General features: G+C 52.3%; 1 protein-coding gene across 3 annotated transcripts; it reads left to right on the plus strand.

The window, feature by feature from the left end:
• The first annotated feature begins 398 nt into the window (after positions 1–398).
• On the plus strand, positions 399–25,469 carry SIGIRR (single Ig and TIR domain containing). Of its 3 annotated transcripts, none has more exons than XM_074997945.1 (10): positions 399–634; positions 7,410–7,727; positions 8,717–8,915; positions 10,668–10,798; positions 12,259–12,399; positions 14,930–15,073; positions 16,475–16,577; positions 17,479–17,629; positions 22,107–22,281; positions 24,199–25,469. In XM_074997945.1, the coding sequence occupies exons 2-10, from the start codon at positions 7,721–7,723 to the stop codon at positions 24,402–24,404; spliced, it is 1,257 nt and encodes a 418-aa protein (XP_074854046.1). In that variant the 5' UTR covers positions 399–634; positions 7,410–7,720; the 3' UTR covers positions 24,405–25,469. The 3 variants fall into 3 exon arrangements, with proteins under 3 accessions (XP_074854046.1, XP_074854047.1, XP_074854048.1); XM_074997946.1 differs by having other exon boundaries at positions 7,413–7,727; XM_074997947.1 differs by having other exon boundaries at positions 402–634; positions 24,202–25,469.
• The last annotated feature ends 193 nt before the right edge of the window (positions 25,470–25,662 follow it).

Raw genomic sequence — 25,662 nt, forward strand, 5'->3', positions numbered from 1 at the left:
TGTACTGGAAAACAGGGCTCCCTGGGGTCTCTCTCATTCTGCCAAGTGCTGGAGGGTCTGAGATCCACCAAGCTGTTCTATTCCCTCAGTGCCAGGGCCCCTTGCAGGGAGTCCTTCTGCAACCTGCCCCCCAGCTCTGTGTACGGCAAAGTCCTAGTTGCTTCTCCGCCCGTCCCCCGCTGCCAACAGGTTGGGCGGGTTTTGTTTACCCAGTGCCTGTAAGTTTCCTTTTCCCTGTACTGTTCAGGTGGAAAGCTAGGAGCAGCAGGTGGGAGGGGACTGGCTGTCCCTAGTGCAGGCCTGGAGGCTTGTGATTGGGGGGTGGTGAGAGTGGAACAAGCCCTTGAAGCCCAAAATGAAGGGCATAGGTTGAACAATTAGAAGAATTACATAACTGGCAGGGCCAGCTGGTCACATGAGCAAGGTGGCTGGGCTCAGGGAGCACCCAGCATGTGCAACGCTCCAGCTTCTGGGGCTGGAGGCCCCTGCATGAAGCTGGAAGAGGGCTGCTTGGAGCGGTAATCCTTTCCCCTCGGCTGACCTGTGGAGGGGAGACTGACGCCTGCCCTAAGAGCTGTGCTGGCAGCCCTCTGCCTTCCCAGGGTGCCTGCAGGGAGGACAACAGCCCCACCAGGTGAGGAGGGAATCGAGGGGATGTAGAGCAGGGTGGGAGCTTGCTGCTCGGGTCACTGAGTGCAGCGCTTGCTGAAAGGTGGGTTCTGCTCCTTTAGACATCTGGGAGTATTGGACCCACTGGTTCCCCAATGCTGCTGCCCTCTAATCTGCTTGGCCCTGGGGCCTCTCTTCCCTCCCCAGTTCCTGCTGGGAAAACCCACACGTTCTCTTACGGCTTTTATACCCAGACGCTCTGCACTAGCTCCAGTCCCTGGCTGGCCTTCTGGGGAGCTCCCCTGCTCCCACAGGCTGCTGTCTAGCCATGGTTCCCACTTGATTCTGGGGGATCTCCATCTGTGATCCCCACTGGCTGATACTGCAGGCTTCCCCGACCCATCTATCTCCTGCTTCTCAATACCCTGGCTCCCCACCCCATGTACCTTCCTGGGAACCCCTCTACCCCGACTGACCCTGCCACCCACCTCTCTGAAGTAGCAGGTCACTGTTGTAGCAGATGGTAGTGTCTCTGCAAACCTCAGCAGTGCCACCTTAGTAACATGTCCTACTGGATATAGCACCCCTGAGAGTACGAAACCAGAGTACAGTTCAATGAAATTGCTGCAGCACCCTGACTTCCCAAGACCTCTGGCCCTCGAAACTGCTGACCGCAAAGCAGAGGCTGAGCTGTACTTCTGGGGAGCACAGAGATACCCCATCATATGGCTTATGCACCTTTCAGAGCCCCCAGGAACATCCTAGAGTCAGCCACTGATAAGTGATTCTCTTGGGGCTACTTTCTCCCACTGGACTCAGGATGTAGAGGCCTCACTGCCTGCCTGGCAGCAAATTACTCTGTTCTAGAAATACAAACTGCGTGTGCTCTCACACCAGAAAGATCCAGCTCTCGCCGTCCTTGCCTCAGACTTTGCCGTTTTTTAGGTTCCTCCTACAATATGAGGTGATCTGATTGCCTTAAGCTCTTGCCTAGCACCCTGCTTACACCCCACTGAGCAGTGTGGGGAACACCCAGTGCCTTTGTTAGCACAGGGTAATTCGTCTCTTCTGTCCCACTTCTCGTAGGACAAAGGGGCTTTGCCAGAGAGCCAAGGCTGCTACTAGGGTAGCATTACTGGCCTCCAGCAAACCTGAGCTGTGAGCACTTCCAGTTGGGGTGGAGGGGGCAGGTCAGGTTCGGACTGACTTGTGAGGGGCATCATCTGCTGAAGGGCAGAGTCTAACCAGGCCTGCCAATGGGGGGAGGGAGGGAAAGGGCCAGATGCTCCCAGGCCCCATGTTTAAAAGGGATCTGGAGCTCCAGTCACTGCCACTGCTGAAGTAGCAGTGGTGGCTGGAGCTCTGGGCCCTTCTGAAGTGCTGTGGCCTGCTGTTATGTGGCTCTGCACATGGGGAGGGTGGAACTACGGGCTGACTGCCAGGGGCACAGAGAACCCCTCCCCCCAATCACTTTGGCAGGGGGCCCATGACAGCTGTTGGTCCCCAGGTATATCTGCTCAGACCCTAACCTGTCTGCTCCAGCCTCCCGTGCATGGCTGGCAGGAGTTGAAATGTTCACAAGGCAGGGATTGGCTTCCTCCTGCCACAACAGCCTTCAGCTTGGCCTGTCTACCAGCCACGAGTCTCATGCTCACCATGAGATAGGAAAAAGTGGGCCCTGGTACTGACTCAGAAGGGTGGGCTCTGACGGACCCTGCTCCACCATTAATAGGGGCTTTAGGAGTCTGACTTTCTTAGGCTCTCTCATTCTGACCCACTGGTTTGTGTTAACCAGCTCCTCTACCAGGCATGACTGGACTGAGTCTGAACAGCCACAGCTGCTTGGAGAAAGGGTTCCCAGCCTCAGATTTACCTAGTAGTAGCTCCACCACCACCCAGTGCTCCTTCCATGCACCACCAATTAAATTCCCATTTCAGTACTTTCCCAAAGAGCCCGATGCCCGTGGATTTGGAAAGAGGGCACATGGTGCTGGCTTGTCTGTTACAGACAGGTGAGAGAGGAACGAATGTTACTTGTTGCTTTGCAATGGAACTTGTAGTTGATAAAGCTGTCCCTACAGTAAGCCTCCATCTCTGGGTTTACCTTAACCCATGAGCTGGTCTCCTGCGGAGAGCCACGCAGAAGGAGCTGTGGTTGTTCCAGTCAAATGAAAGCTGGAAGCCCCCAGACCCTGACCACTGAACAACAGACCCTTTCGCTTCCCAGCTCATAAAAAGGGGCACTGATTTTCTGAGAAAGGTTCAGCTTCAAGCCGCTCTGTTGCTAGGTTTGTGGGCCCAGGTGCAGCTCAGTCCTGGGAAACCTGCATTATCTAGCAGTCAGCACCGCCCCCAGCTGTAGTTTCGGAAGCAGTGTGTATCAAGAGCATCAAGTCATGGGGCCCACAAGAGGGAAACTGAGATAAGATTTAATCTCTGCCCCTCCCTGGTATGCAGGATGCATTTATGGTGGGAGTGGCCCTGGAGAAGTCATTCACAAGGTCAGTTTGTTGGTCCAATATTACACTAATCTACAAGCTTGTGCACTAATAAGATTCTTTGGGTCTATCAGTGCAAATCAATTACCCCACTGTGCCTAGACTGGTTGTATGTACACAGTTCCCACAGTTTGACATTCTGGGTACATTGAGCCAATGCTTCTCTTGCCCACCTTTCATGTAACATACCTTCTCTGTTTGCTCCTATGCCAGAGTCAGTTCACTGACTCAACGGAGTTACCATGATGTTTGCCTTTGAAAGGTCACACTGAGTGGTTTGGGAACACACCCTCTTGCAGGGCTGGACTCCTTTGTAGGTCTACTCTCACCTCTCTTTGAAAGCCTGGCAGTAAGAGCATGCGCGCTCACACGCAGTCTCTTCACTTGAGAAAGCTGCACCCACATCACGTAGCTCCACGGTATGAAAGGCCACCAGACACACAGTACTTGTTAGTATAAATACATTGCACACTGTTCAATTAATGACTTCAGTTACCACTGGCAAATCTAAGCTCTGTGCTGGAAGCAGTTGTCTGGCTGGAAAGAGCTGTTCTTGGTGATGAAGGGAGCTCCACTGGAACATCTGAGAAGCACTTTACCCTCACAAGGGACTCCTGCCAGTTCTTTGCTAAGAAGTTAAGTCAACCCAGCTGCATTGCCCTGGGTGTGGAAGATCCACCCCCTTCACCAATGGTGTGAAGAGGATCTAAGACCTCACAAACAAGCTATCCTATAGCACCTTAAAGATTAACATTTATTAGGTAGTGAGTTTTGTGGGTAAGACTCATGACCTAATAAATTTATTAGATATTTAGGGTGCTACAGGACTGCCTGTTATTTGTGAAGCTAGACTAACATGGCCACCCCTGTGATCTAAGGCCTGACGCTGCTAGTTCTTTTATTGCCTAGCTGCAGCCTCTCAGAGGTTGATTCACTCCAGTGGCAGGAGACCCTCCCATCACTGTAAGCTTGAAACTCTTGTCCGGCACCCTCGTGACCTGACTGGTGCTGGATGAGCAATTTGCCAAACAGGAGGTCAATAATTTCTAGCACATTATTGCCACTTCCACCACTTACTGGGCCCTTAGAAGGCATTAAGGGGTTTAAAAAAAAGAAAAAAAAAGCTACAACAGCATAGAACGCTGGGAGTCAGGACTGGCGGCTGCAAACAAACTTCACAGGATCTCGGGAAATTTGGCCACACCCATGAGAAGCGGTCGGCCGGCTAACTAAAATCATGCCGGATGATGGATGTTGCTCGACAAGAGAGTTCCAGATTAAAGAGGTTCAACCTGTAGCACTTTAGGAGTCTACACAGCCTGCATAGGGTTAAACAGTGAAGCACTGTGTGTCCGGGTTAATGATCTGGGTTTGAGGCAGGTGCGTGTGGGCGGGTGGAATATGGAAAGTGAGGATTTGCTGCTGGCACCATTAGCAGCTTGTGCGGTGACAGTATTTTGTCCTGAAGGCACATTTTGAACCAGGTTTTTTTGGGTTGGGGGTGATCTACAGATACCCCCTGCCCCTCCCACTGAGACCTCTCCCACTCCAGCACAGGGCTCAGGGCTTCTCCAAGACCAGATTAACTCTTCTGGAGACACAGGGCTGTTAGATTTTGTGGACTTCCTCCTAGGCTCTGGAGTGGGGCCAGAAAAGAGGGGTTCAGTGCGTCAGAGGTAAAGTGCCAGGGAGTCAGGCACTTCCCTGTGCAGCTCCCTGGGTGCTCACAGATTCATGCCCCCTGCTGTTCCCCAGCACCCCCCTGCTCCCACTGGCCACAATTCCAGTCAATGGGAGCACTGGTAGGGGTAGGGGGAGCCTGCAGGTAAGCAGTTGTCTGCACAGCCATCCCCCCAGCTGTGGGGGCAGGGCATAGCCGTCTGCAGAACTACCTCCTCCTCCTGCCAGGCAGAGCCTGTGGACCGAATCCAGCCTGCCAGGCCCAGGGTTCCCTCCGCACAGTGGGGAGCTGGAGTACCAGCTCATGCCACTGCTGGGGAGCAGGTGCCCTGCCTCACAGGCTGTGGGTTCCCTACCCATTTTGAATCACGGCCGTCCCATTGCATCTCACCTCCCCAGCTTACTGCAAAGGAGAAGAGCATGGGGGTCAGTGTGCGAAAGGAGGTATGCCTGGCCTGCGCCCCCTGGGCGGGGGGGGTCCTACCACACCCCTTGGCTTGAAGTGGTTTCCATCATCCACAGTTTAGCTCTCTTTGTCTGTGCACCTGGCGTCCGATAATGGCAGAAGAGAGAGATTCAGAAGTTATAAAACAAGCTGTTGAGCACTGTTCTTAGCATCACCTGCCACTGAGGGGAGGTTGTAGCGGCGGAGTTTAATACCACACTTTCTCCTCTCCTGCAAAGCAGTGATGATCCTGCATGTAGGACACCACAGCTGGAAGGTCAGGGCAGCAAGGGGCTTGTGCCAAGGTAGGAGGAGGAGTTGATGTTTGCCTAGGTCAGCCTTGAGTCTCATCATCTCCCGTGCTGCTGATAGGAGGTGGAGGGCCATAGCGGACAGTTACCTGCACAGCCTGCCAGTGGTCCCTCTACTTCCCCCGCATCCATGGCAGAAATAAGTTTTGTTATGTGCATCAAGGCACGTGCAGATTGCCCCACCAATAGACACACATGCTGCCATCTGCGGGGAGTCTGCTAGCCAACTGGGTGGTGCCTGAATCTCTCCGGGGCGGCCGCCCAACTGCTCAGCTTCCAGGGAATGCTGCAGCCTCCACAGCTCGCTCATTGCGGACGAGGGACCTGACTGTGCATCTGCCACGCACAAATGCAGCGAGCTGCTCGTTCTCCTACCTACTGCAGTCAACGTGTGCCCAGGGATGTCCCCCTGTTCCTTAAGGGGAGGCATGAGTGGGGGAGCAGCAGTTAAAATGTGATGGGATCAAAGAATTGATTTCTGCAAGGAAAATGGAGAACTAGGGAGATTAAGCCAACAAAAGGGCTTATCAAAAGGGCACAAAGGTCCTGGGGGAAGTGAAATGGCTGCAAATGGTCTGGGGAGGGAGAGCACAGAAATTAGAGTAATGAGCAAGAAAGTTTCAGCTGAAGCGCAGCCAGGGTGTCTTTCCATCAAGAGCCATTGGAGCCTGGTGCAGCCTCGCAGGCCAGGAGTGCTGACGGCCTCCCAGAGTTAATGAGTGGCTTAGCCAGAGCTGCATGAAGACAATGCATGTCTGAATCCACATTTGCTCCGGGGCTGTTTTCCTCACCCTCCCCTTAGTTCTTGGCTAGATGGGGCTCCCAAGTGTTGGGCCTATGAAGTGATCTAGCTGGGCGTGGCCTGGGGGAGTCTAGGTGGAAAACCCACAGGGAGCTGTGCATTTCGGGGAAGCCCGGCATTGGATTGAGTGACTGAAAGCCCCAGGGCTGTACAGCAAAAGCAGCTGAGGGGGCACCTCAGCCCCACATCTCCAACCTGAGCTTCTTCAGTGTGCTCTCCCTGCACCACCAGGCAGGCTGGGGGTGGGCTCTACCCCTGCAGGCTCCAGCTAGATCCTGGCACCACAAGCTTTACATCATGAGCAAAGACCACATGTTTCTGGGCCAGCCAATATCCAGCCCTGGCCCAGCGGAAGTGTGGTGGGGTTTTTAAACTGCTGCTGGAGACAAAGCAGAGGGTGGAGGTCAGCTGGAAGACATGGGTCTGAAGAAACTGCCCTAGAACAAACCCAGCTCTGCCAGAGCCTGGACCAGCAAGGGCAGTAAGAGGGGTTGTGTAACCTCCTGCACCTCTGGGAAGTCAGAGCTCGCATAAGAACAGCAGTTTTGCAGTGTCTCTTGCTGAGCTTTTCCTTGTCAGCCCTGCTCTCCCTTCCTGCTCATGGACACTGCCTCATCTCCAGCCAAGTCCCTGCAGTGCTGCTGGGAGCCAAACCATGCTTACTCCAGGGAGGAATTAAGTCCTGGGATGGGAGCTCGGAGAACAGAATAGAGCCCCCCTCTCCTGCTACGTGTCCCTCACAAACTTGGGCAAGTCACTTAGTGCCTGAGTCTCAGTTTCCAATCTGTGAAATGGGGATAATCCTTCATACATCTGGCTCATCTCTCTGGAATTGGCACACTATGCAGCTGGTTTCTTGTATGTCCAGGACCTAGCATGATCTTGTTCAGGACCCTTCAGTGCTACCACAATCCAAAGAGCTAGTTTCAGCCGACACTTGGCATCTGTGCAGGACAGCTGGTGGTGGGGAACATTGCATGAATGGAGTGTACCATTAACTGCACAAGCTGTTGCATTTTAACCTGATATATTTCATGCTCAGCTTATTCCTATGTCATTCCCAGCAGCAACCCTGGATCTGACTTGCCAGGACTTCGACTGCTTCTATGATCTCTAGGTACGGCGCCAGCAGGAACCTGGTAATCATTTGTTCTGCCCACTGTACGAGCAGAGCCTCCAGCTCAGACTTTAACCTCCAGTGAAGCAAGAGCTGCCGCCTGGTGAATCTCTGCACAGAGCCATCTGCGCAGCACACTGCACCCCAGCAGGACCACTGACCACACCTTCCAGCACCCACAGGCTGGAGATGCTGACAGCTACACTTGCACGCCCTACCTGAACAGCCACAGAAACACCTCCTCCAGTCAGGCTGGCCATGGCAGGTAGGGCTCGGGATAGGGGGTCGGGTCACCCACTTGGTATAGCTTTAAATACCTGGCTTGGAACACCGATGCCTCCTGCTGGCTGATGCAGGGAGTAGACATTGCTGTGCAGGAGAGGAGAAAGCTAATGCAACTGCTGGCTTATTAGACCCTTGTACACATGAAGGGTCAAGTTCTGCACCTCTGACACAGCAAAGCTCTGTAAGCCGAGGAGAGGGAAGCTGCAGGTGTGAGTGTCCTGTCCAGGTGGGCTTGACTGGAAACTAATATTTGTGGTGTAATACATGTCCCACTTCTAACCACGCTGCTCCCTCCATTTAAGCATCTGGTCATTGATTTTAGAACGAAAAGGGCAGAAGCAGGGGCCAACGAAGGGGATAAGGAGCAGGTATGCAAACTTGCTCCCTAACGTGGCAGCTGAGCAGGAAGCAAAGGGTTCAAGCCTCACGAGCGGTGCTTTGACACTGAGCTAGCGACTCAGCAGCAAGAGAAGCGGGGACAGGGGAGTAGAGGAGCGTAGAGGTGACGAGGTGCTCCAGGAAAGCCGCTCCACAGGGAGCGAGAGCCTCCTCCTACACCAAGTGTGAAGGGACAGAAGCCTCAGCACCCAATGAAGTTGAAGACATATGAATCAGGCACAGAAAGGAGGCTGGTACCTAGGAGAGGGCAAGTTGCTCTTTGCCGTGGCTTTCTCCTAGCCCTCAGGACCAGCAGTGACATGGCAGATGGGGTGCAGAGTTGCTCGCTCTGTAGGTGTCTGACATCTCAGAAGTTAGACCCTTTTTAACCCAACGCTCACTGACTAAAGGAGGGATTTTGTTAGCAGCTATATAGTCATTGAGGACTGGGCTGGGGGAACACAGCCAGACACGACACCTGTGTTACGAACATGGTGTGGCTGGGCAGTGGGGGCATTTTACAGTGTGGTGTTGCTACTCCTTTTACTAGTCAGGTGATCACTTTCTCAGCCTTTCCTTTGTCCCCCCTAGATCTTTGCAGCAGGCCTCCTGAAGTCCTCCTCCCATCCAGCAATCAGACTTTGGAGCCTGCCTTAGGAAGCCAGATCACCCTGAACTGCACCGTGAGGCTGCCCTTCGACCAGCAATGCATCCCTGCTCTGCACTGGATGAAAGATGGCCTCCTGTTCGGCAATGAGAGCAGCCAGTACACCAGCGAGTTACAAACCTGGTGAGGCATCTGACCCCCCTGGAAATACAAAGGGGAGCTGTTCTGTGTGGCTGCCAACAGGCCTAACAAATTGCTGCCACCGTTGCTGAAGTGTTCCTACGCCCAGCCAGCCACGCTTCAGTGGGATTGCTGGACCCAGAGTCTCCACTGAGCCCTACTCAAATTCTCATGGCTGCTATTGATCAGCTCAGCTTCACGCTAGGTCTGGACTCAGTGTGCCAGTGATCAACACATCAGGACAGCCTCTGGCCAAAGGGCTGATGCACACGGCATCCCAGCCTGGCTCTGGGGTCCCCCCCACAGCTCTAGTCATGCACCTCATCTTCAGCACCTCTGTTCTTAAAGCTCCGCTGCCCCCTAGCTCTGCCAGAACACTTTAGTCTCGTCCCAGGCCCGTCTCAGCTCTGACAATGCACCCGAGGGCGAGTGTTACTGTTCATTACTCAAGCTCAGTGAGCAGCAGACGTGCTGGTGTAGACAGCACAAATCTTGCTTTGCACCTGTGGAAGGGAGCAGAGAAGCTCCCCAGCCACCTCTCCCCCTACTCCCAGCCACTGCTCCCCGCCCCGCCCCCCACTCCTTGGAGCCACTGCACACAGGGTTACTCTGTTGCAGGCCCCCTCCACCCAGGATGGTCCTGTGGGACTGGAGCTACCCCCTGCCCACCACAGGCAGAGGACTGCTCCAGCCCCTACTAGTTAACTATAACCAGTAGGTCATTCCATTTAGGGTGAGCCTCACTGGTTAAACTAACATCCCTGCATTCTGCAGCACAAAATGGGGGTCCCAAGCACTGCACCACATTGTGGCTCAGGTCTGCCACCATGGTAAATCCCAGTGATCAGAGACATTCTTCCAAGTAGGCACTACAGTCACTGGGAGCAGATTTTACCCCCTAGTAGAGGCACATCTGCTAGCTAAGCTTTTCCCAATCCTCTGTGCAGACCAGGAGCTGCTGAAAGCTGTCTAATAGGTCTTCTTGCTAACAGGAGCTAGCCTGAGCTTTGTCAGGACTTTTTTCCTCCTACAGCATGTTGTCTGCCCACAGGAGCACACTAGTTTGAGAGAGCTAAACACACAAGGTAGCACACTGAACCCTGTGCCCTCACTTCTCTGCAGCCAGATGCATTATCCCTCTCACCTTCAGGAGTCATAGGAATACTGCAGCTATCAGGGTGTGATTATGGCTGAGCATGAATGAAAAGTAGGGTTAGCAACTTAACCCAGCTGAGGCAAGTCATCTGAAGTTCTTTGCTGGAGCTCAAGTGCATGAGCACATTTGTTCATTCATTTCTTTGGCCAGGCAATGGGGAATCCATCAGAGCAACTCCTACCTTTTTGAAGGCCTTCCTGCCACTGAAAGGTTCTTGCTTATAGATTTAAAAACCTGACTTCAGGGAGCTATTTTGCAAGTTTTGGTTTTAGTCTCCAAGGAGGCGGCAAATTCACACTCAACCAGCCCCTGGTTAATCATTTATTGGGCCTAGGACAAAGGTTCTTCAAAAGGCTAACTAAAGTAATGGCATTCAGGTAGAGCACAGACCCGTGGCAGAGGAAGATAGCAGCTATCCTTCCCCTTTCTGGGCTGAGATGTTCTCTGCAGGACAATGACAAAGCTGAGCTATCCTGGAGACAACACATAGATGAACTAACTAGAATCCCTCTTTGTTCCTCTTCCTAGTTTAATAGGACCCCCTTTCCCTGAAGGACTACCCTGTAGCAATGCACTAACACTAGTCTTTTGTCCCCTAGGCTCAGTGACAATGAAACAGAAGCCTTCATGTCCAGCATTCTCAGGGTGAACCTGACAAGCGATGAGGAGTATGGGGTGTTTGCCTGCTTGGTTAGGAACACCACGGCCACTTTCACGCTACTGAGATCAGGTAGCCATTTGGGCAGTTACATCACGTTGATAAAGATGCAAGGAAGGGATTACTACACCTTAAGTGGTCTGCTAGCAGCGGTTCCCAGCCTTTGAGACAAGGACCCATTTTGCCAGTTCAGTAAGACTTTGTGACCAAGGCAATTCAAAAGGCGGGGGGGGGGGGGGGAAGGGAGTTTTCCCTTGGGAAAAATGCACCCCCACTCCCTGGCTTACACATGACCTCTGTGCACTGCCACTTCTGCTCCTTCACTGGGCCACGGCTGCCTCCACACAGCTCTCCCCAGCCCTCCAACTCCCTTTCCCACCTGCAGTGTGGAAGTTCCCTGCCCTGCTCTGCTGAAGTGAGACTGTTTAATTGGTTTAATGGCCAGATCCCTCCTGCCAACTGTTGAACCAATGCAACTGATTCCATTTCAGCAGGGCAGGGCAGGGCCTGGGAACTGGAGGAGTGAGCAGTGTCAGGAGCTGCAAGTGGTTCTTTAAAGAGCCATATGCAGCTCAGAGCTGCTCAGCTGGGGACTTGTAGAAAAAATCTAATGGCAACCCATAGGCTGGGAATCTCTGGTACTGGATAAAGCCTTTCAATGAGGTTTGGCCAGTCTATGGCAGGACACACCGATTAGCTCTGGGGTTTAAAGGCGTATGCAGTGCCTGTTAACCTGCTGAGGCAAGTCTTGAACTTACTGTCAGATTTTCTCTGCTATTGCTCTTTTGGCAGTAAACCCTCCAGCAATAAGACTTGGAGTAAGGCTGGGGGGCGGGGGAGAGCAAAGGGGGAATTTGGTTAATAAAGATGCTCTTTCAATATCCTGACAGAATGTGGTGCCTTAGGGGGACACCCTATCCTGAAGCAGTGGAGATGGGGCTGCCTCCCGCAGGCTAGTCGCCTACATCAAGACTTCCTTGTTTTAAAGGGCCCCCAGCAAGGAGCTGATGATGGGGGACTCTCTGGATTCAGCCCTACTAATGCACGCTCTCCACACATGCGCAGGCCCCAGCAAAGGCATTCACTAGCCTCAGTCAGAAGATGTCAGCTCTGACAGTAGAGCTGATGGTAGGCAGGGGGCACCAATGACTCTGCACCCCAGAACCCACTCATGCATCTAGGCTGCTGTCACAGATTTGTGGGGCCTTTCTATTAGCCCCTCTTTTACTAGAGCTGTGTGCTCTTGCTTTAAGCTAATGCAGCTGAGCCACTCCCCACAATGATGGCTAGAGATGTAAGAAGCCCATTAGATCAGAGTCCATCTCCTGTACATGCAGGATAGCATCCTCAGACAGACACCACAACAGTCCTAGACTGATCTGAGACCCCCCCCATGGGCCAAGCTAGAAGCTGAGGCCAGTAACCTCTACATGCTATTACCAGACTCAAACCCCACAGTTGCAAAAAGGTACAGAATTCCTTTAGTGCCCCTGGTAACTGGCCTGAACACACACTCTTCCCTGTAATTGCAGAAGCTGCCGGACATGTGAGTGCAGTGCTGGCAGCCCTCCTAGTCCTGGGGCTACTGCTGCTCACGGCTGCAATCTATGCAAAGTGCCGCTTGAACATGCTGCTGTGGTACCGGAACCGTTACGGAGAGCTGGAGATCAATGGTAATGCACAGGGCTTTGGGGAATCCCATTTTCAGAGTGACTTGCACATTTGGGGGCAGTGGGGAAGACTCCATGATCCAGACATTCCAAGCTTCTGCCAAGGATCGGAGAGCAGGATTGTCCTGCCTCCACCTACCCAGAGGTGGACTCCTACCCTGAGCCAGCCTGGCTCTTCCCAGCCTGTCCAGGTCCTTCCATAGGCCACATGTCTGGGTTGTGACTCCTTGGTTCTTAATGAGAATCTCCCTCCTGTTAAGTCTATACCTTCTCTAGGGAGGCTACTCCTCATGTTGACTTAAGTTTAGGGTTAGTTTGATCTACCCGTATGTATCACCATTTAGATAAACCTGTTGAAACCAATCTGTGGATATGTAGCTCAAAAGTGGCTGACTGCGCACATCTTTACCCTTCATGCAGGGCAGCCCCCACTTCCCAGAGGTTTTTTCCACAGGTCCACCATGCCTCCAGCTCTGCCTGGGGTGCAGATCCTTAGACCACTGGCTAGGTTACTTGCAGTTCTGCACTTTCTGGGACACTTAAAAGCCAAAATAAGCCCAAAGCAACATACCATTAAATCTCTTCTCTGTTCCAGGAGATATGCTAAACATCAGTCTTCCCTGGCATTAGGCACTAACTGCTGGAGAGAAGCCTGACTAACTTCTGCTCTCTCTTACTGCTTCCCTAGCTGCCTAGGGCTTTTAAACCTCACCCTGGCAGCCTGCTTGCTACTCCATGTGTCTCAGTTTGGACTGATTGGGCCTTCGATAGCCATCTCCTTTCCTGCTTTGCATGCCCCATTATAGGATCCAGCTGCAGTTCAGCTTGAATTTGTTCTTACCCAACTTATGTGGAACCAAAAATAAAAGTGTCCAAGGCCCTTTTGCTTCAGTGGGAATAAATTGTGTTCAATTAGTTGATCAGTACAACTCAGCTTGAAGACAAGGCCTTTAAGATCATTGTCAAAGTAAAACCAGAACGTGATTCAGTGGGAGAAGTTACTACAAAACGTAGAAATCATAGGAATTCTATGCCAGAAAACCTCCTAAACACTGGGAAGCATGCAAATACAGAACTCATCTCGACATTCTTAATTCTGCCCTGTTGTGCCAAGCAAAACAGTTAACCTTTGCAGTCCATTGCAAGAGTTCAGTAGGATTGTTTTGCAGTCACTGAGATGTCCTGTAGTAACAGATGGATAAAGTATTCTTCAAGTTTTTGTTTGTTAATGGGGGACATGGGGGCAGAATCCTTTGAATTATACATGGTCTAAGTATTTTGAAGTGGAACTTTTAATTCTGAATTTCCAGGCTAACTTTTTATTTGGGACTTTTAGTTGTCATTTTGGTAAAACAGCAATAATTTTAAGGGTTTTCTGTTTAAAATATATAATGGATTCTTTCAACATTAACTAAAATTATGTTTGTTTTCAAGACTGCTGTAGCTATATTTAGTCCCAGGATATGACAGAGACAAGATTAGGCCAGTTTCTGTTGGTGAAAGATACAATCTTGTACCTTCCATGGACAGAAGTTGGTTCAGTAGTAATAATAAAACAAAAAAGCCTCACCTACTTTGTCTCTCTACTTAAGGTCTTTTTAAAATTTGGAAATACTAGAGGTGTATGTTCTATGTCTACGTATTTTAAAAAAAAGCCATCACTATAGAGATGGTGAGTGCCACTGCAGGGGGGTTGCTGTGAGATTTATATTATTACAGGTTGAACCTTTCTAGTCTGGCACCCTCAGGACCTGACTAGTGGCAAACCAGAGAATTTGCCATACCACAGGAGGTCAATTTTGTCTAGCAGCATTACTAACACTTCCACTGCTTACCCAGCTCTTAGAAGATGTGTTGGGGGTAAATTAGAGCTAAATAACAGCTCAGAACACTGAGAACCAGGACTGGTGGCTGGAAACAAACTTTATGAGACCATGGGAAAGTTGGCCACACCTGTTATAAGTGGGCCTCCAGCTAATTAAAATCATGCCAGATGACTGATGTTGCTGGCCAAGTGATGGACTAGAGAAGTTCAACCTGCACTTGGATTATAGTTGCTCCCAAAGCAAAGAAGTTGGACCATCTGCTTGGTGCTCTTCAAAACACCCACAAAGAGCTGGTTCTTGTCCCAAAAACAGGCCGTCTGCTAGCACAAGCCAGTGGTAACAGCAATCAGTGGAGTCCTCTTTGGGGAAAGAATTCTAATGATGTCACCAGGACATGAGATTTAAGATCAGCTCCAGTTCCTGCCTTGCTCTCCCCCAGGGGAACAGGGACATGCTGAAGTCCATTCCTGGAGCTCTCTGGTCCCTCTGGCTGGGATATTGGGTTTCCTACAAGGTGAATTTTTCCATGTCATTCAATATCCTGGAAACAGCACCATCTAGTTCCACATCCCTTCAGATGCAGACTAACCTGGGAAGTAGCTGGGAGATTGGCTCTCTGTGCTGCCCCGCTGAGCTCTGTGTCTGCCACGCTGCAATGTTAAGTGCCTCTTTTGCCTCTCCCGTGCCCTACTGGGCACTTTTTGCAGATGGGAAACTGTATGATGCCTACGTGTCCTATGCAAACTCTCCAGATGACACGAAGTTTGTGAACTTCATTATGAAGCCGCAGCTGGAGAACCGGCATGGCTACAAGCTCTTCCTGGATGATAAGGCCATCCTGCCCAACTCAGGTACGGCCCATCCCAGACACTGTCTCCCATCTAACCCGTGCCTGCAAAGGGACGCACCCTGTTGCGGGACTGTCGGCCCCGACCTTCGATTACTGAAATTGCGTTTCAGGCCACAGGAAGCCAGGTCCTGCACAGCAGGTTGGCTCTCTAGTGACACTTCCCTTGGCCCTCCTAGACACCTGGCCATCAACGATTACAAACCCTGACTAAGAATGTGGTGATGTGAACGGCTGAGTATTTTAGAGATGGGGAAACAGGAACTGAAGGGTTAAGTGTTCCCTCCAATATCACGTAGCAACTCCACGAGAGAGCTTGGAAAGGAGCTCAGGAGTCCTGAGACTTGCTCACCTCTTGTAACCACTAGAAAACCCTCTCTTCAGAAACACTGCACGAGTGACTCTATGGCCTGGCCTACGCTAGGGAACAAAGTCAGGCCATATATGCAATTCTAGCTACGTCATTACCATAGCTAGAATCAACGTACCAGAATTGACTTTCTGCCCTAGTATAGATCGGGGCTCTTTGGGCTTAAGCCAACATGCCTTACGTGGAGTACCACAGTCAAGGGCTGAGCCCAGAGAGATTGATTTTGCCGCATCTTCTCACACGCGGCAAAATCAAACTCCAAAAGATCGATTGTGGTGCATTGAGCCCCAGGTAAGTATAGACATGCTCTTATACTATGTTCTGCAGAACACTGGTGTTCAATGAACAACTCCCAGGTGTGCCCTGAGCAGCTGACACTTTTTTGATATCATACACTGATGGTTTATGGTTTGTTATGTGGGGGAGGGGTAGCTAAATGGTTAGAGCATTGGTCTTATATACCCAGTGTTGGGAGCTCCATCCTTGAGGGGACCTTTTAAGGGCTGGGGGAAGGTTAGATTTTAAAGAAGAGCCTGTCAGGAATGGCAATACGTTCTGCTGTGAGTGCAGAGGACCAGACTCAATGGCCTTTCAAGGTCCCTTCCAGCTCTGAGACATGATATGTAACACTCCATGAAACATGGAGATAGACATCTTCATTGCTAGGCTACCTGATTAAATTACTTCATTTTATTTTTGGTCTGACCTTTTTTTTTTCATTAAAGAAAATTTTCGTAGGAGTTCCACATAAAAATTTATTATTGTTTGGTGTTCCGTGGTCTCAAAAAGTTGAAACACTGCAGTAGTGTAACCCAAGTCTGGAAAAAGAGCGCTGTACTCTGCAAGACAGGCTGAGTTATGAATTCAATTGTCCAAGAGACTGTGGTCATGCCCTGCTGCCCTCAGTTTGGGCTCAAATGCTAAGGCAGTCCATTCCTGAAGGACAGGGAAGAATAATGGAGTGCCAGTAACCCAGTCTGGCTCTGCTTAGCGTTTGCCATGCCTGCGAATCTGATTTCTATCCCGCTCCTCTAGAGCCTTCAGCAGACCTGATCATGAACGTGAGCCGGTGCCGGCGTCTCATTGTGGTTCTCTCACATGCATACCTGGAGCAAGACTGGTGCAATAACAATTTCAGGTAACTCTCTGGCCACTGAGCAGGCTACTGGGCTGCTGCTCCGCTCCCTGAGCTGCACAGAGGTAGTTCTCACTAGGTTGTCAGCATGTCTGCCAGGCACAGAGCACTCTGCAATTCAGTCAGGTTATTACTTCTCCACTCTGGGGGCCCAGCAGGACAGTCACTGGGACACCTGGACGGAGCATCTCCCTGCTCTCAGCTCCTATGTCCGGTGCCACACCAGCCCGTGGTGGTGGTGAGGAGCAATTTCAAGTACGTCCTGCTCCGCCTTTGCAGCTTTGACGTGGAGCATGCTCAGTGCAGACAGAATCTTGAGTATTTAGCAAGCAAACTTTTGTAAGTTTCTACCAAGCATGTGCAAACTACACATGCTGGATTATATTTGGTATATTTTCATAGGGGCAGCAGAAGACCTAGAGTGACCTCCGCATCCCACCAAATTTTGAGCCTCTTGTTCTGAAGCCAGAGCTTCTGGTTGAAGCTACTGTAAGATATTTTTTCTTAAAAAAAAAAAAAAAAGTGAAAAATATTCTCCCCTAATCTTGTTCTCTGCAGCGATTTAGCTAAAAACCTCAGTCTTCCCAAAACATTTGCTCATCTCCTGGCATGGAAAATTCCAAACTCGGAAAGTTTGCCACAGCTATAAGCAAATGAATGTGATCTTATCATAGTGAGTGAGTACTGGGCAATCTTAGCTTGTCACCTCTTCCAGCTCTGCCTATGCGTCTGAAAAACCTTGCTTGATTCTCCTTACTCCAGCTCCCAAAGTGAAGTGGTTTGCTCCCAAGCCAATGGGAGGCTTGTCCCCATGGCATTCCTTGGTCAGGACAATGCAGAGATGGGTTAGCTGAACAGGTGTGATTCACTGCACTCCTGATTTAACAGTTGCCTTGTGCTGCAGGGAAGGTCTGTGGAGACTCCTGGAACTGTCTCAGAGACCCATCTTTGTCGCCTTTGAGAGCCAGTACCGGGAAATAGAGCATCCGGCCATTAATCTGCTGAAGCAGCACAAGAAAGTGGTGACCTTACTGCTCTGGCGGGCCGACTCGATGGTAAGTGGTGAGAGCAGAGGGCTGTGGTCAGTGAGGTTTCTCACAATACCGCTGGAAGGCTCTGGGCACCAGCATCCTTGGCAGAGCAGCATCTCAAACTTTGCATGAACCACTGAAGTCCAGAGGTGGTTCTCTGGCTGAGGGCCTGAGATGCTCCCTCTGCTCACAGGCCCCACAGGGTGTGTGCCGAGGCCATGGACTTTGGTGCATTTACCACTGGGCGGTCCTCTCACAGAGATAGTTAAAGGCCATCTCCTCGCTGTTCCAGGGGTTGCAGGCTCACAGGCCAATGTTCCCAGTTCCCCACAGTTCCCAGAAGAACCCCTTCACTGTGCCAGCCTCTGCGTGGGCCACAGCTGCTACTCCAGAGGTGGAAGAGTAGTGCTGGGTAGGCCGAGTGGAGTCTTCAGGACTTTCCCCATTGAGCTGATCTGACACTCCACCATCCTGCCCTGCCCTTGTACTCCCTTCTCTTGGCACTGGCTGTTGCTCCACCCTAGGGTTCAGAAGGCAGGTGCAGGGTAGTTCCAGAGCTGACCACTAAGAAATGCTGCCGCCTCCATTTCTGGAGGCAGAGAGTGTCACTTCAGTCCTGCTGCAGTAGCAGAGAAACCCGGCCCCACACAGGCTGTCTCTCTCTGCAGGGGCTGGTGCTGAGCCTTCAGCTACTCAGGGGTAATCTCCACCAGAAGTGTTACAGGGGTGCAGCTGTGCCACTGCAGCACAGCTGGTGAAGATGCGCTGTGCCGACAGGCGAGAGCTCTCCTGTGGGCATAATAAAAGCACCTCCAGGAGAGACAGCAGCTCTGTCAGCTGGAGACGCTGCACGTACTGGCCAAGGGGGGGAGGCTTATTTGCCCCGTGAGTCAGAGGAGTTCTGGGAGTCATGCTGGCATACATGGTAGCACCCACAGGCACCCAACGGCCCTGCAATATCAGAACTAGATAGAGCTCAGTAGCTTTTGAACAGCTCCCACTGCAGCTCTCTGCAGCTGGCCTCTTGGCTGCTGGCTGGGACTCCCTGCTGTGCAGCTCTCCTTGAGAAGCCCTCTGGCCACTTATATTACCCACTTAAATTGCTAGCTTGGTTTCCCTCAAACAACAGTAAATCCTATAATCCACATAAGCCTACCCAGGCTGGCAGCTCAGAGGCAGAGTTCTGTAGCAGTGACACACACGGCCACCTGGTGGCACCACAGCCTGAGCGATGACAAGATGGGGCAGAATCGTCTCCTCCACACAGACTCAGGCTACCGAGCGGCTTCCCAGAAGAGCTCAGCTCCCACTGAGACCAAGGAGAACTGCTGGGGGCTGAGGACTTTTGAAACTCAGGCTATAAATGACTTGCCCAGAGACACAGCCAATCAGTGGCAGAGCTGGAATACAGCCCCTCTCTGCTGTCTGCACACTGCTCCAGCCTGCCACTGCGGATGTGGTAATTGGGTAGAGAAGTCTGGTACACAGCTGTGCATGAGACTGGCTGTCTGTGTAAAGAATGAGGCCCACAGAGACAGTGGAGCCTTTCTAAGCCCCTCCCTACAGTTTAGGACCTTCCTCCTCTAATGGGCCTGGGGATGGCTACATTCCTGGCTGTGCTACTCCTCAAAGACCACAGACTCCCCTAGTAGAGCTGAGCTCTCCTGGTGCCATTCCCTGGGCTGTAGACTCCTCTCTGGTTCTCTGGCAGAGGCTGGGTGTGTGCTGTTAGCATTTGGGCTCTCTCATTGGACTAGCCACCTCCCCCACCGTGCCTGACAGAGGATGACTCTTAGGTGGGAACACAGGCCCTTTCTCTAGTGGCCTTGACATGTGCAACCACCACCAAGGTTAATGCTGTTTTTCATTAACAAGAGCATTGTAAGAGCTGGCTTGTCCCTGGCTCTTTTGCACCCCAGTTATGGAACAGCACAGCCATTTCCCACACTGGGGGAACTGCTGGGGCTACCTTCTCTGCCCTGCTGGCGGTACAACCTGAAGAGGAGGGCATGGGGTGGCAGCACCATGACCTCGCTCACTTCTCTCACAGACCCCCTATGCCTGCTGCCCCCTGCAGCTTCACCTGCACCGAGTCGCTCACTTCAGACTAGAAGTGCTCCGGTCACTAGTCAAATGCGAATTCTAACATCAACCCCCATGCTCACGCTGGGCTCTTTCTTTCCCTCCCTGCACCCCCACCACCACCACAGGGGCTCTGCCCTCAGTAAGCTTGTGCAAGCCCCAACCGCGAATGGGTTTGGACAGACACAAGCAAGGGAGGCATCATGTGGCCTGGGGAATCGTTAGTCCTGGTGAGGATGCAGTGGGAGGAAAGAAGTCACTGTTGAATCCCAAAGCCCAGGGTCAGGCCGTCAGAGGAGCCAGGACCTTGGCTTTGAACTCAGCAGCTGCCACTGGCTCTGGAGCTCCATTCTGTCCAGGGCAAACCTGCACTTTAACCTCTCCAGAGCAGCATGTCTGGGACAAGCTGGCGTGGAAAGCTGGGCAGATGATTTCTTCTACTGCTTCCCAAACCTTCTAGTTCAGACCCAAGCCCAGGCCTGCAGCGTCTAGCCTCCTACAGCCTCAGCAGTTCTGCAGAGATCTTCACCCAGGCTCTGCTAGTTTTTCCTGATCCCAGCTTGGCCAGGTGCCATCTTCTGAGCACAGCCCTTGCCAGAGCTCTCTTGCTGGGGCTTCCCATGCATGCAGGAACATGTCCTTGCTGACACCAGGGAGCTGTACTGCTTGAGCAGCCCTGCCCGAGTGAAACTGTCCTGAACAAATGCAAGGCTCCCTCCAGCTTCACCAAGAAAGCACTGTGAGTGCCCGACTGTCGGTGCCTGGCTGGCCCCAGCCACACTCCCTGCAACTGAAGAGGTTTGGAAGCTTCTTACAGCTGTACTGGTCAGATCCCAGGAGCTTCTGTCCCACGTTAGTCCTGGCACTGCAGATAAGGCAGCCCTGAATCTCCCCTTGATTCAGATAACATGAAGTTCTTGGTGCAGTCAGGGTTACCCCAGCTCTCCAGGGGCCCAGGAGTGCAGGGAAGGCCACTACAGGTGCAGAAGTTTGTGGCAAGATCATGCACTGTGGATACAACACAGTGCATCTAGTCAGGGGACTTGGGTTCTAGTCCCAGCCCTCTGTTATGTCATGGACCTACCAGGTACCTTCTCTGGGCACATCACCTCCCACGTGCATCTCATTTCCCCTTCCAACCTTTGTCAGTCTAGACCAGCATTTCCAAAACTAATTTGGCTACAGAACATTTTTGGGTTTGGAATATACTGATGGAATACATACACATTCATTAGGGTAGGGGGGGTTTGATACCAAAAAATTGCAACATGCAATGCTCAAAAGTTGATTTAAACGTTAGTCTTTTTAGATGTCTTATTTTACAAAGAACAAAAAAAAAAAAAAAGAGAGAGAGAGAGAGAGAGAATCATCTGAATGAACAACTAGCGTCCTTTTGATAGGAGAATGGTTAGCAACCCGATAATTAAGGATAAAAATTAGAAGTTAAGTACAATCCCCAAACAAAACATCAATATAACAGCCAAAAGAAGGATGGTTGATTCTTGGCATTCTTGTGAACAAAAACAGAAAGAACAGTAATGTTCAAAACAGTGCAGTCCTTCCTTAAACATTTATGAAAAAGAAATCCAAAACAAATTAGGTATGGAAAATATTTTAAAATGTTGTTATTGTATACATTTTTTACAGAACACTACTGGAAAATAAAAACAAGTAACATTTGACAGTTGTTTTAATGAGAAGAGTGTTTTTGCATCTTTTGAGCACAGATCTGCTTAATATTAGGAATGATGCTGGAGAGTTGGAGTCTTGCCTCAGCTTTAGCACCATGGGATTTCTCTGAAGACGACGCGTGCTGAAACAATCCAGATCCACTCTGATTGTTTCCATACGCGTTGCATAATAACAACTATACTATTATGAACGTGTTATAAATATTAATATACCTACAGTCTAAATACTATTCAAATATCTTAGTATTTGATACACATAATTTCATATTTAATATTTTAGAAGGAAAAATATTGCTAGAATCAAATTTTTTTCACAGAACACCTATTCGCATCACACGGAACACGAGTGTTCCATGGAACACGGTTTGGGAAATGCTGGCCTAGACCATACACTGGCTGGGGTAAGGACTGGCCCTTTCTGCAGCACAATGAGGCCTTGGTCCCAGCTGGGGCCTCGAGGCTCGACAGAGCACACGCAAAAAAAATACCAAGCTTTTGTCTGGGTTTCCAACCCCATCTGCAGAAAAAGTTGTTTGGTCTCCATCCAGTTTTCAGGAGCCAGCCCTGCTGCATGTGCTTCCCAGCTCACGTGCCCCAGGACTGCTCTCAGGAGAAGGTGCTGAGACTTGTCGAGAGGAGTGTCAGGGTTTGCAGGGATCTGCGGAGGGTATGGCTTGAACAGACCTCAGAGGGGAACGCTACTGGGGGGGTCTTCCTCTGCCTTACAGACCCCCTCTTCAGATTTCTGGAAGGAGCTGTGCCTGGCTCTGCCCCGGAAGGTGTCCTACCAGAGGACCATGGGGGACCCGCAGACCCAGCTCCAGGAGGACAAGGACCCCATGCTGATTCTCCACAGCAGCTACCTGGAGTACAGAGGAGATCCCCATCCTGAGGGAGACCTGGGTACAGTAGCCTTCTGTCTGCATTCTTATATGTTTGAGCCCCGTTCTGCAATGGGGCTGTCACAACAACCTGGCTGGGCTGCAGTCACCCCATCAACACCTTGTCTATAGGCAGACTTCCCCGGGGTGTGTGACCTCCCATGGCTGTTCCACACATGGAGCTCAGCTGGGATCCAGTCCAAGCAAGGGGTGGCCCTCAGAGCGCCATTTTCGTGGGCCAGAACCCTCACATCGATGGTGACAGCCAAGATTAGTGGGGTGACCAAAGTCAAAGGGCCATTGATCGACACCAGTGTGTCCTCTTTCCCCTACTCCCTGCAGCTGCCTGCCTGGGGCTTGCACCCTGAGCCTCCCCTCCCCAGAGGGGTGGCTGGAGTTCCCTTCCCACGCCCCCAAGGCGGTTACTGCCACGAACATCAGGCCCAATCCAAAGTTGAGTGTCAATACTTTCCTCAAATCCTGGCCAGCTGACCGCCTCTAACACAAGATGTTCATGTCTAGCAGTGACTAGAACTCACCATGGAGGGCCACTGGTCCCAGCTCCTCCCCACCACCGCCACCCGACCCACCTGCCTCCTGTAAGAGCCCCACAGTTTACTAGGGCTGGGATGCACAGGGTAATAGGAGGCCCTGTCCCTTCCCCTGTGTGGGTGGGGGCAGTCTAATACCCCCCAAGTCCACCCTTCAAGGAGATCACGGCCTAAGTTGAAGGGAAGCGTGAGTGGTTCCCACTGATGGCAGGGTGGCCTAGTGGCTAGGCCCCCTTGCCAGGGCCTAGGGGTGTGGGTCCCCACCAAGAGGCTAATGGATAAGTTTGCAGTGTGGCCCAGAGAATCTAGTTTCCCCTCTGGCGGGAGAGGGGTTCCCTGCGAGGGGCTCCCCACTTTGTGCCTGGGGGAGGTCCTGAGGCTCCCCACCTCCAGCAGCCAGCTGGCTGGCAGCTCTGGCTTGGGCCCTGCTAGCCTCAGAGCCAGCTCCTGCCTCCTGGCTGGTCAGCCCTGAACTGGGCTGACTCCCCTCCTTTTATACTCCTCCAGGCCTGACACTAGCTGCAGGTGAAGCGGGGTGGGGTCGATTGGGCCACCAGGCCCTGTTTAACCCCTGCGCTGCCTGGCCTTGCTCTGACACTCTTACAGGAAGGGTCACAGCAGCAGCCATGTGCCTGCTCCAGAGGCTGAGGCAAGGCCTAGCCCTCGCCCAAGCCTCACACAGCCGCTGTGGACTGGCTTGGTGGGAGGGAGGAGCTCGGTCTGGTGTCTGTCCCTTGGCGAGTGAGTCCAGGATTTGTTAGCACTGCTGAGTCACAGAGAAATATGTTTTAATTTTCCAAAGGGGATACAATGAGGCCTGTGCTTACCGAAGCTTTACAGGCAGCTGGCCACAAAGCCCAGCGTATTGGCTGGAGTTGCTGGGAGAACTGGGGCTTGGCCCAGCTGGGACTGGCAGGCAGCCGGGCACAGTGGGTCAGCGGCCCGGTGCTGCGTGGGACAGCACGTTGTTGGGACTTGGCACCCCGCTGTAAGGATCAGGAGTCCCAGCTGGAGTGCGGCATCCCAGCACAGAGCTTGGCTGGGCTCCCTTCTGGGGCTAGTGCAGCTTTACCTCAGCGTGCTGGGATCCTGGGCCTCCAGCAGGGCAGGGCACTGGTGGGGAGGTTGGGAGACGTCTGTAGGTCACACTAAGTCACCAGCTCTTCCCTAAGAGCTGGGTTTTGTTTCCACTTCCTGTTCTACCACCGTTGGCTGGTAGGGACCAACCCTAGCAGTGCTAGTCTGTGCTGGAAAAGCCCTGCGCAGTCTCTATCCAAAATCCTCATTCCCTCTCCAAAGCAAACCTAACTCCTGGGAGTCTCACAGGACAGGAGCTTCTGGGGGTCCTGCCCCCCATCCCCCACTGACCTGGTCTCTCCCCATGCCAGCAGGCGTCAGAGGGTCCATTTTAAGGGGCCCTCCACCCCCTCGAATGACTGATCCCAAAGTACCACCTGCACTAGCCGCTGGCATCATGGAAGACGTGCAGCTGGAAGAGGGCCAGAGGAGTGAGATAGACATCTCTGACCTGGGATCCCGCAACTACGGCGCAAGGACTGACTTCTACTGCCTTGTGACAGAAGACGACCTCTGAGTGGGAGCAGAGCGGGCGGGATCGTTGGTCTCGCAGGACTGGTGCTCATGGTGTCCTTGAGAAGGCGGAGCTGCTCAGCCACTTCCTTTAACCCAAGGCCTGGACAGATCTTCAGCACTCCCGTTCCTGGGTGCTCTCTGTGGGGAGGTCAAGGCCTGACTTTTTACACTGCCTGCCCCCACTGAAGTCGTGCTCTCCTTTTGAAATCCTGAGCATCTTCCCTTTTAAACGCAGTTCAGGGCCAAGAGACGCTGCTAGGAAGGAAGAATTCAGGAACCTGTTGAAAGAGATGTGGGCCGTGGAGAGGCCGAATCCTGGGGACAGCTAGTGCTGAGTGCTCCATGAGAGCATGGCCAATTGCGCAGCTGCCTCTGGTTGCTAGAACCGCTAGGCAGCCATCGCAGTAGCAGCTGGCAGTGACCGGCTGTTTATGGGTACCGAGGCGGTATCAGCCAGTCACCCCGTGAGGCAGTGAGCTGCTTGCTGCAGCAAGGCAGCGGGTCTGGCTCTGGCTGGGCTGGGAGAAGACCACACAGCACTAAGTGCTGCCACCTGGCCAGGGGACTGGGGTTTTTAAAGAGCAGTTCAGAGGCCCGCAGTGCAGTGCAGTGCAGTGCAGTGCAGTGCAGTGGTCTGATGGGAATTAAGGTGGGTGGGGGAAAAAAATCTAACTCAGTCTCCTGACTGAAAAGCAGAGCCCACGAGGAGCCTTAAAACAGCACGAGGGCAGAAATACTAGGAACGCCCAGGGGCCTGAACACTGAGGCCGATCTCCCCCTGCCTCAGGGCGAAACGTCACAGTCCCTCCCAGGTCCCAAGACTGCCAGCGCTTTGGCAGGGGCATGTCCCAGGAAGGCGCAGGAGCGGGGACTCTCATTCTCGCCAGGAGGTGCCCCGTGACTGTGCCACTCCCCGGCGGGCTTCACAGCGTGGTTTGCTAGTGACCAGGAGGACAACTCTGGAACAGGTGTCCTTGTTTCCCGTTTGCGGGGAGCCGCCAGAACCGGTCACAAAGCCGCTCTGCTCTTACTCCCTTTTCAAATGCAGTTCAAACAACTGGATGTAAGCTGGGCTTGGCCTTTTCCTTCCACCGGCCGCTTTGGAACAGGAGCACTTGTGGGCCAGTTGGTTCTTTGTGTAAGGAGGGCTGGGATCTCATGCTCTTCCCTGTTAGGGCAGTGACACACAGCACCTGGGAGAGCTAGTCCAAGGCCAGGGGCTTGTAGCAGCAGGCGACAGAGCAGTGTGGGGACTCAGG

Source organism: Carettochelys insculpta, chromosome 6, assembly GCF_033958435.1.
Source record: "Carettochelys insculpta isolate YL-2023 chromosome 6, ASM3395843v1, whole genome shotgun sequence".
Classification (NCBI taxonomy): Eukaryota; Metazoa; Chordata; order Testudines; family Carettochelyidae; genus Carettochelys; species Carettochelys insculpta.

Excerpts from the sequence above, each read along its gene's own strand:
- SIGIRR (XM_074997945.1), top strand. Across the intron at positions 8,916-10,667 it reads ACCAGCGAGTTACAAACCTG|GCTCAGTGACAATGAAACAG; the intron begins GTGAGGCATCTG and ends TTTGTCCCCTAG. Across the intron at positions 12,400-14,929 it reads CGGAGAGCTGGAGATCAATG|ATGGGAAACTGTATGATGCC; the intron begins GTAATGCACAGG and ends CACTTTTTGCAG.